General features: G+C 51.6%; 1 protein-coding gene across 1 annotated transcript; it reads right to left on the reverse strand.

Moving 5' to 3' along the window:
* Nucleotides 1-653: 653 nt before the first annotated feature.
* On the reverse strand, nucleotides 654-2,751 carry IZUMO1R (IZUMO1 receptor, JUNO). The gene is made up of 4 exons (XM_060019651.1): nucleotides 2,614-2,751; nucleotides 1,694-1,882; nucleotides 1,120-1,255; nucleotides 654-1,000 (listed from the first exon to the last, which is right to left on the reverse strand). The coding sequence occupies exons 1-4, from the start codon at nucleotides 2,749-2,751 to the stop codon at nucleotides 654-656; spliced, it is 810 nt and encodes a 269-aa protein (XP_059875634.1).
* Between the last annotated feature and the right edge of the window lie 7,243 nt (nucleotides 2,752-9,994).

The raw sequence follows: 9,994 nt of genomic DNA on the forward strand, positions 1-9,994 counted from the left end.
TAAGTTTCCAGCATTTCAGACCAGCATGTTGCGGTTCCGGAGTTAAAAAGAAGAGGGGAAGCCGAAAGCACCTGAGACAGCTGCTTCAATCTTGGTGCCCAAAACAAAGCCGATGGTCTGGGTGGCACCACGGCTGTCCCGGCTTTGGGTCTTTTTTATGGTGTGTTGCTTATTGAAGAAAAGGGAGTGTTGAAAGCACTCCCACCAGAGAGCTGTTGTGAGGATGTAAGAGAGGGCCTGGCATGTGTTAAGACGTTTATCATCATTAGGAAAGTAACAACCAACTAGGAGATTTCAGTGCAGAGGGCAAACCGGCTCTGCTTCTTGCAGCCCAACCCCTGACCATAGAGCTAGGACAGAGTGGGTCAGGCAGAAGGAAAGGTCGACTGCTGTGTTGTTGGAGACACCATCGTGGGAGGGGAGGCCAGGGCAGTCACCATCAGCTCTACTGGGTAGGGGGTGGGTGTGCACTGGATGAGAAGGGCCTTCAGTCCCACCTCAGAGTCCCCCATCCTTAAGACAGGAGGGGATGGTCACCTGTGGCTTCCCAGCCCCCAGCTGCCTTCCAGGCCAGGAAGGTGCAGCAGAGCAGAACCGAACCTGGGAGGCTCAGGCACAAGCCCCCAGCCCGTGCTGCTCGTTTCAGGAAGGTCCTAAGGAAGGAGGCTGCCGTGGCCGGGCCTGGCCCACAGCTGGGGGAGCACAGGAGTGTGTGCAAGGAGGAGCAGCTCTCGGGAAAGAAGCAGCAGGAACAGAGAGAAAGCCAGGAGCGTGTCAGAGAGCCCCCAGGGCGAGGCAGGGCTGGCGAAGAGGCGGGCCACAGCCACATTGGGGTTGCCCCCGGCAGGCTTGAACCACTTCTGCAGACACCGCCCGCTGGTCCTATGCTCCGGGCTTGCCTTGAAGGAGTTGCTCCAGATCTTCTCACATAGGTCAGCCGGGGTGGGGAAGTAATGCAGGAAAGGGTGGCAGAGGGCCCTGGCAGGGCAGCGGGGCTTCCCTGAGGGGAGATCCAGGCACGGACAACTTACCCACTCCTGTCCTCACATCCCCATCATTTGCCCCGGGGGAGCAGAGGGCTTGCGCCTGCCCTCCCGGGCCCTGCTTAGCATCACTCACCCCGACTCCAGGTCCAGCCGCCGTGCCAGTTGGATTTGCAGGTGTAGGATGTGCGGCAGTCAGCCCACCACTGTTCACAGTCCTCCCGGCACAGGGGCGCGTCCAGAATCCGCTCTGCCTGCCCACGCGGGTCCAGCTGAGTGCGGGCATAGCAAGAGACGAGAATTATACGAGCACCCATTTGAGGACTATCAGTAGCTGCAATGGAACTTGGGTCAGGTACCATCGGAACATATTCTCTTATGACGTCACTAAATATCATTTTACAAATGAGAATACTGAGGCTGGGTTAAATAGTTTGTACACAGCCCTGTTCCTACAAACAGAAGATGTGACTCAAACTGTCCCTCCATCCTGCTGCTCTCCTGTGACCACTCTGCATGCATGCCATTCTCTAGGGCCAGAGGTGACTTCCTCTCCATCTGTGTCCCCCACAGCGGCTTCTGACTCTGCTCTTGTCCGTAGGGGGGACAGCATCTCCTGTTCCTGCTAGCATCCTGCAGCTCAGGCTCTTACGAACAGGGCATTGATGGACATGTCTCCTGCCCACCCACCCCCGCCCACTTCTTCCCACCCGCCGGATCCAAGGCCCCAGGTTGGGGGAGCACTCGTAGAAGCAGATGGCCTGCAGGAAGTGCTTCTGACAGTCCGGCATCATCAATCCGCAGTGAACCAAGCTGAAGTTGTAGAGCAGGGACACGTCCAGGTGGGCTTCCCAGCTCGTGTTGGCCGTGCAGCAGGCACTGTCCTTCCAGGGGATGCACTGAAGGTGGATGAAGAGGCAAAAGGCATGGAGAGTAGGGGCAGAGGGTTGATGAGCGTCTGGGCCAGAAAGGTAAAAATGTCCCCTAGAAGAGGACCCGGCAAGTGGGATGCCTTTAGGCCAGCGACCGCTGGATAGAAGGAATGCTGATAAATTGTCAATATTCACACCCAAAGGGCACCTGCACACTGGCCTCCGCGCAACAGACTGTGAGTCCCCTAGGAATGGGGCTTTCAAGGTCTCAGATCCTGGGGGGGCGGTAGCAGGGTTGTCCCCAAGACCCAGGGGAATGTGGGGTTGCACTGGGGCAGGGCACCTGCAGCTGAGAAGGGCTCACAGGTACATACCAGCCATGCTCCTCCTCCCTCATCCCTGTCAATTACCTTTAGGGACTTGGGAGGGGTCCCTTAAGTCTTATTTTTTTCCAGGGCCTGCTGGTGGGAGGGCAGAGGAGGGGAACTTGCTTGTTGGAATCTAGGCTGAATATCTATGAGTCTCCAGGATCATCACCTGCCCCTGCTCCCTGAGTGGCCGTGCAGCTCAGGGATGAAAATAGTAAATCATTTGGCAATTAGCCCCCCCACTCCAGTGGCCTTTGCCAAAACCCAGCCTAGGGAACCAAACGAGTCAAATGGATAGGGATTCAGAAGCCGTCTTGGCCTTTGTGTCCCTTCCCTGATCTAAGAAACCTCCACCCACCCTGCACCCCGTGCCAGTTCCGGCTTCCATACCTCCTCGTAGAGCTTGGCCTCCGGGCTGGGCGCTGGCTTGTGGGGCTTGGCGTTCATGCAGATGTTGAGCAGCTCGCGCCCAGCCCACGTGGGTGGGACTGCCCACAGCCCCAGCAGGAGCTGCCACCAACACCCCATGGCCTGCCGCAGAGAGGAGCTCCGCCTGTGACAGAGAGGACACCTCACTCCACGCCCTCCGTCATCCCTGGGAGCAGGCATGGGCTTCAAGCCTCCCTCAAGCGACCATGATACTTTGGCTGCTTCCAGAACCTTTATCTGAGGCAGCGTCATAAACTATCCAGTGAGGTCTGACACTCACCCCTAACCACCTACAGATGCAGAAACTGAGGCCAGGGAGGGGAAGAGATCAGCCCCAAGGTGGAGGAGGGTCACGGGTAGGACGGTTCCAGCTTTCCCTGGCCCTTCTCCACTCAGAGGCAGACTTTCTAACTCAGTGACATATGGGCTGCGAATTCAGAGCTTTGGTCTTGAGTAACTGAACAAAGGCTCCGTAACCAGATTCTACATGGGGCCAAAGGCGCAGTGGGACTGGATAGTGTGACAAATGCAATCCTTACCCCATAGAGTGCCAACCCTAACGCTAACTCCGGCCCCTCTGAAAGGTCCACACAAGGCCCACAGCTCCTCAAGCATCTGGCCTCCTCCCCAGTTCCCTGTGGCCAGAGTCCTTTCCCCTAGAGCAGTGGTCCGCCTCCACCAGCCTCAACCCATCTCAAACCCAGCCTGAGCCCAAGGCTGAGGCAGCCGGGCGCCCGGTGGCCTTGCTGGCATCTCACAGCCAGGGAGCATGCCCAGGCGTGAGCCACCTTGAGTCTTCCACATCCAAAGCTGGTCCCCGTTACCGGAATGAGAAGGCTGGCTTTTCCCTTGATGTCTGTCGTGCCCTGTTTCCCACTCTGCCCTGGGTAGTTCTCGTAATGGGAGAGAGTAGAAAGAGAAAAAAAAACAAGTACCCCATGATCCCCCACAACCGTCACCCACCCAGGAGCCCAGGCCCGACGCCACTCAGGAACCGGCTGTGGACTCGTCGGGATGAACCTGAAAACCTGTGGCTCAGCTCAAGTTCAGAGCCTCAGGCATCGGAGGGGGAGACGCTAGTTCCACCTCCTGAGCCCATCTTTGAGCTTAAATCTAAAGCTGCTCTGTCCCTGCAGCTCCAGTTTCCAGCACGGCCGCGGCCACGGGGTATCTCAAAGAATCAGGTGCGTCAGGGGAACAGAGGAAAATGCCGCCTCTTCTAGCATTTGCTTCATACTCACTTTCAAAGCCGGAGCGGCGCTCTCCCCCCTCCAGAGATTGTGAGGCTGAGGAGACGCCTAGGATCCTGCCTATTTATTACCCCCCCCCCCGGTTCCTGCTGGGTCCAGGTGCAGGAGCAGAGTCCCAGGTGGCTCCGGTTAACAGCATCCGTCTTACCCACGTGTTGGGGCCTTCTGTGGGCAGTCAGGAGGGTTTCGCTTTCCCAGAGAAACAGACCCCATAGAGGGTAAGGTCCTGTGCTCTGTAGTCAGCTACTGAGTTCTGCTCTCAGCTCTGCTGCTCACTAGCTGGCCGACCTTGAGAAAATGCCTTAAACTCTCTGTCCGTTTCTCTACCGGTAGAAAGGGCTGTTATGATGGGACTGTTGGGGAAAAGAAAAGAAAGAGAAAGTTCCTGAAAAGGACTTGGCATCAAGCCTGGCAAAGATAAATCTAAATGGTTTTTATTCTTATCCTTTTATCCTACGAAGCCTTTCTCTCTCAGCCCCATTCCAAAGCTCTACCTGCCCCTTCGTCAGCTCAGTTACCTGCCATGGACCACCTGGGTTGTAACGGTGGTGATATCTTCTCTCAGCCCACAGGAGCTGGCCTTCCTGCTGGAGTGGAGACTGGCAGCCCAGTGATGCAGAGATGAAATGGGGCCTCAGGAACCCAAGGATTTAAATGTATGTCCCAAGCCAAAGCAAACAAAACCAAAAAAGTCCCTCCAAACCCAGGAAATGGCCTCCGTTAGCATGCAGAGACCGCTATCCTGTGAGAGACTCTGCAAGTGTCCTCAGCAGTGATGAACTTCACAGGAGCACCCCCCTCAGCTAAGGAGAGGCTGGAAACTTGGCCAGGACACTTAGGAGAGTCTCAAAGATGATGGAAAAGGAGCCCATTTTTTTTTTTGCTTGTTTCTTGTAACAATTTCCCTCTCCAAAGAGAAGTAGCCAAAGTCACCGGCGTTTTCTTGATACACAGAAAATTGAAGCAGGAAAATACACAGGAAATTGAAGCACAATAAAAGCATTTTGTAATTGAAGAAAGCACGCTGTTCAGCTACGTAAGTGATGTGCAGACATGAATTAATCATCGTGCTGGAAAATTACATTCGCCGCACCTGGGTCATCCCAGCCACTGAGTTCTGAGCACCATGAAGGACCCAGGCACCGGGCTGGAGCCTTCAGTATATGGTCTGGCTTACTCCTCACAATGACCCCCCGAGTGAACGCCCTCCCCCATTTTACTTGTGGGGAAACTGAGGCTCAGCTGGGGAGTGGCAGAGCTGGGATCTGAACTCAAGTAGCCATGACTCCATACCTGGTGCATGAGGATCAGGTGAGGGGAAGACCTCTAGGACTGAAAGGGTAGATGCTGTCTGGGTCTCAAGTCAAGTCTTTTTAAAAAAACAAAAAAAGTCAAATTCCATAATCAGATTGTATGTTGGGAGACATGTGTGGGCTTTATCTGAGAACAGAAATGATTACAGCCCAGCCTCCCATATTCCTGCCTTAAACAGAGTCAGAAGCCTCCTTTTTTAGGGTCTGGTACCAAGCAACCCGGGTATATCCCCGCAGCGTCCAGGGGAAGAGCAGGTGTGAGTGTCTTGTTCAAGGCATCACAAATATCCAGGAGGCCCTAAGGCTTGACGAGGTAAGAGAGTTTGGGTTTAACATTAATCGTCAGATGGCTGTGGACATGGTGGGGACAGGAATCCAGCAATGAGGTGCAGCCCTAATTACTGAAATGGAAAAGCAGGTCCTCTGGTAAACATCCTTCACACAGAGGGATGGAGGACGAGGGGGAGTGTGCCCGCGGTTGCTGGTACAAGGCTGTAGGAAACGAGCTGAAATGACAGCCAGCGCAGGTGCCAGGGGAGGGAGGACGGGAGGGATCGCAGAGCTGCTTCTTGGGCCAGGCTGACACCTGTGCTCCCAGAAAGGCAGTTTGCGGCCCTTGAGGAAAACTCATTTTTGCCTTATTGTGATCGAGTCTTCCAGAGAGATCTGCTTTCTGACAGATGGCTGATAAACCAAAGCTGGCCGCGGATGAAGCCGTTTGAACCTGCTGGTCACAAGCGATTTTGTTCTTAAACAAAACAGGACACTTACGTTGCCAACAGCAGAGCTAGAGTGGCGTCTGGAGGGTTCTGAGGGAGGCGGGGGAGGGCAGAGCAGCGAAGGAGCACCCCAACCTCTGATTTGGGACCACAGCACAAGGCCGGCAGCAGTAATGCTCTGCTCCCTACACCCCAGGTCGCCCATGGTGCTGAAGCCCACAGACTTCCAGAACAGACTCAGAAAGCAAAGAGCTAGTGCTAGGAATTTTCCTGAACCCGAGGTCAGAGGCCAGCGGAGGGGACATTGGTCATTGGAGTTCTTAGTGGATCTTATGACTCCTTCCCCTCGCCCCAAAGACCCCAAAACAATCCTTGTCTCAACTTGTAATTGGTCTGTAGCTAAGGTAGGTAAAACGGGGCTGCTTCCTTCCCTCTATATCCATCATCCCATTACCAAAGTGATTGATTTAACTTTCTAAACACCTGTTGAATTCCAATGCTTTAATCCCAGTTTCTCTCCCTCCGATCTGGGCCTTGCCCATCTCTTGTCTCCATTACTGCCAACAACCCCCTAACGGAGTCCGTTGCCCCTTTCTGAAGCTTTATCCAAGCAGCAGCCAGAATGATCTAATATCTGAGGATTTTATTATAAAAAATTTTAAACATAAAGAGAGTTGAGAGAATTTTTCAACAAACTCCCATATAGCCACCACTTAGATTTTGCCATTACCATTTTACTCTATTTTCTTTCTTTTTTTAATGAATTTTTAATATCAGTGTGTATTAGGGTTCTCCAGAAAACAGAATCAATAGAATGTATGTGTGTGTGTATATGTATATATTATATATATATATATATATATATATATAGAGAGAGAGAGAGAGAGAGAGAGAGAGAGAGAGAGAGATTTTGAGGAATTGCCTTGTGCAGTTACTGAGGCCAAGAAGTCCCATGATCTGCTATCTACAAGCTGCAGACCCAGGAAAGCAGGTGGTATAATTTAGCCTGAAAACCAGGGAAATCAATGGAGTACATCTCAGTCTGAGGTCAGGAAGAGATGTCCCAGTTCAATCAGTAAGGCAGAAAAAAGGAGCACATTCCTCCTTCCTCCACTTTTTGTTCTATTTAGGCCCTCAATAGACTGGATGATGCCCACTCCCATTGGGGAGGGCAATCTATTTTACTGAGTCCACAAATTCTAATGCTAATCTCATCCAGAAACACACTTGCAGACACACCCAGAATTAACATTTAATCTGGGCAGCCTGTGGCCCATCTGAGTTGATACATAAAATTAACTATCACACAGTGTCATCATCAAATGGATTGACTTTTTTTTTTTTTTTTTTTTGCGGTACGCGGGCCTCTCACTGTTGTGGCCTCTCCCGTCGCGGTGCACAGGCTCCGGACGCACAGGCTCAGCGGCCATGGCTCATGGGCCCAGCCGCTCCGCAGCATGTGGGATCCTCCCGGACCGGGGCACGAACCCGTGTCCCCTGCATCGGCAGGCGGACTCTCAACCACTGCGCCACCAGGGAAGCCCTGGAGTGACTTTTTGAGTCACCTACAACATTTTTTTTAGAGAATATTATCTTTTATCTAATTTATTTGGGACACAGTAGTTTCTGAATGTGTGTGTGATGCAGTCATTGGAACTTTATCTCAAGACACAAATGTCATTTACACAAAACCAGACAGTTGGTTTTTAAAACTTTGTTCTGTAGGTATATATCATGGGTTAAATTGTGTCCCCCCAAAAGATGTAGAAGTACACCAAAATGGCAGACCAAGGGATTGAGATTTTAATCATAAAAGACTCAGATCTATGACTTGGAGCTCAGAAATATTTCCAATTCGGTGTCTATTCTCCAAACTGAGGCAGGACTGTTACCAAAAGCTCAGCCTCTCTGTACACCAGTGCCAAATCAAATCCCGGAGACAGAGTTTTGGGTGAAGTAGAAAAGGACAGCTTTATTGCTTTGCCAGGCAAAGGGGAACACGTTGGGCTTCTGCCTCGAGAAACTATGTGTCCCGTATTTTACTCTATTTTCTTTGTCACACATCTAGCCAACCATCCAGCCCTCTAGTCATCCACCCATCTTATTTTTCATGCATTTCGAAGTACACGGCAGACATCTGTGTACTTCCTCCTAAAAAATTCAAGCATGCATATCGTTAACCAGAGTTCAACATTTGTCTGCAGCTTTTTTTTTCTTTCTTTCAGAATTAGCTTTTCAAAAGGTAAAGATGGTTATCATACTCGCATGTGTAAGACACTTCAAGACTTAAAATAAGCCCCAAATCCTTAACATGGCACACGGACCCTGGTTAATCTGGTCCCTATTTACTTTTCCATACCAATCTGTTGTCTTTTCTCTCACCTGCACTCTGGGCATTCATTTCTCCTGCTGGTCTGTAATTGTCCTGCTCTCTTACTTGTCTTCTCGGCCTGGCTTTTACCCCTGCTCACCCCTCAGGGATGGCTTCCCTTCAGGGAAGTTTGTGTGGTCCCCCAGGGCTAGGCGAGATGTTCCCTTGGGGTCTTGCTGTCACAGCACTTAACCGCTTGTCATTGTGAACACCTGCCTGCGGCTGGCCCCTGCCTCTTAGCTGCGAGCAGCTTGGGGCAGGCTCAGCAGTGCTCACAGGAGCGAACAGTGCCTGGTCCAGAGTGCCCAGTCAAACATGCATGCTGAGTACATGAGGAGCACTTGAGTAGGAGAAACACTGCATTTCTTTTTCTTTTTTCTTTTTTTTTTTTTTTGCGGTACGCGGGCCTCTCACTGTTGTGGCCTCTCCTGTTGCGGAGCACAGGCTCCGGATATGCAGGCTCAGCGGCCATGGCTCATGGGCCCAGCCGCTCCGCGGCATGTGGGATCTTCCCGGACCGGGGCACGAACCCGTGTCTTCTGCATCAGCAGGCGGACTCTCAACCACTGCGCCACCAGGGAAGCCCAACACTGCACTTCTTAAAAACACTTTCAATTCAGACACTTCCCTGGTTTAACCTGACCTAGCTCTTCTCCTTGCCCCGGCCTCTTCCTCACTCCCCTTTATCCTCACCTCACCTGTCTTTCTCATCTCTGGTTTGAAGTGACTTCTCTCTTCTTTCCTTCTTCTCTCCATCCATCTCTCCCTCCTTGGCCCCCATCTCTCCCCTGCCCTTCCCTTCTCTCTTTCCTTCACTCTCTCCCTTCTCATTCCTTCATTCTATCCTTACCTACCCTTCTCCCCTCTAGTTTAAAGTAACTTCTCCATTTCCTCTTGCCTCCCCCTCTCCTTACCCATCTCCTCTCTCACTCTGTCTCCCATCTGCCTTCCCTCTCCCTTCTGATTTTTCTCCCTCACCCTCAGGCTTTCAGATTGGACCATCTTCAGTTTCTGATGATTTCTGTGAGATTTCAGAGTGTTACTGCTCGGACCTTTCATCACCACTTGAAGAAGGCCCCTTTTTAGGTCTAATCACAGCAGAGGAAATGAGTGTGAAAGCTATCAGGTATTGAAGAGAGTCCAGGTAAGAGGAGACAGATAGATAACATCAAAATCCTATGGGAAAGAGACTAGCTGAAAATCAGAGATGGGAGAAAGATTGCATACAACAAGTATCTTTATTTGCCTGTTTATTTTTCTACTTGTATTGCTAGCTCCTTCTCTCTTCAGTGTGAAGTTTCCCTGGTGCCAATGTCCCGTTGTTACATTCAACCCAGGCTGCTGCTGGGTCCACCAGACAGGGTTACTACTAAGTTTTACATGCAGTTTTACCATGTGCAACTGAACTCCATCATTTTCTCTTCCAGTCCTCCCAGGATCCCTCCTTCCAACTGTCCCTTGACCAAAGGTGAAGCCACCAACTTGTCTCTTGTCTCTTTCTCTTCCCAGACATGCTTCCTATAACACCTGTTCATGTTCCCTGTGGTTCCTCTGTGTCACCTCACATTCATCAACCACTGCCATTCAGTCCTACTCACCACCCCATGGAATCCACTCTCGCCAAGTTCACCAGCAACCTTCAAACTGTTCTATCCAATGGGAAGGGTCAGTCCATAGCCCACTTGACCT

This window comes from Delphinus delphis, chromosome 8 (genome assembly GCF_949987515.2).
Source record: "Delphinus delphis chromosome 8, mDelDel1.2, whole genome shotgun sequence".
Classification (NCBI taxonomy): Eukaryota; Metazoa; Chordata; class Mammalia; order Artiodactyla; family Delphinidae; genus Delphinus; species Delphinus delphis.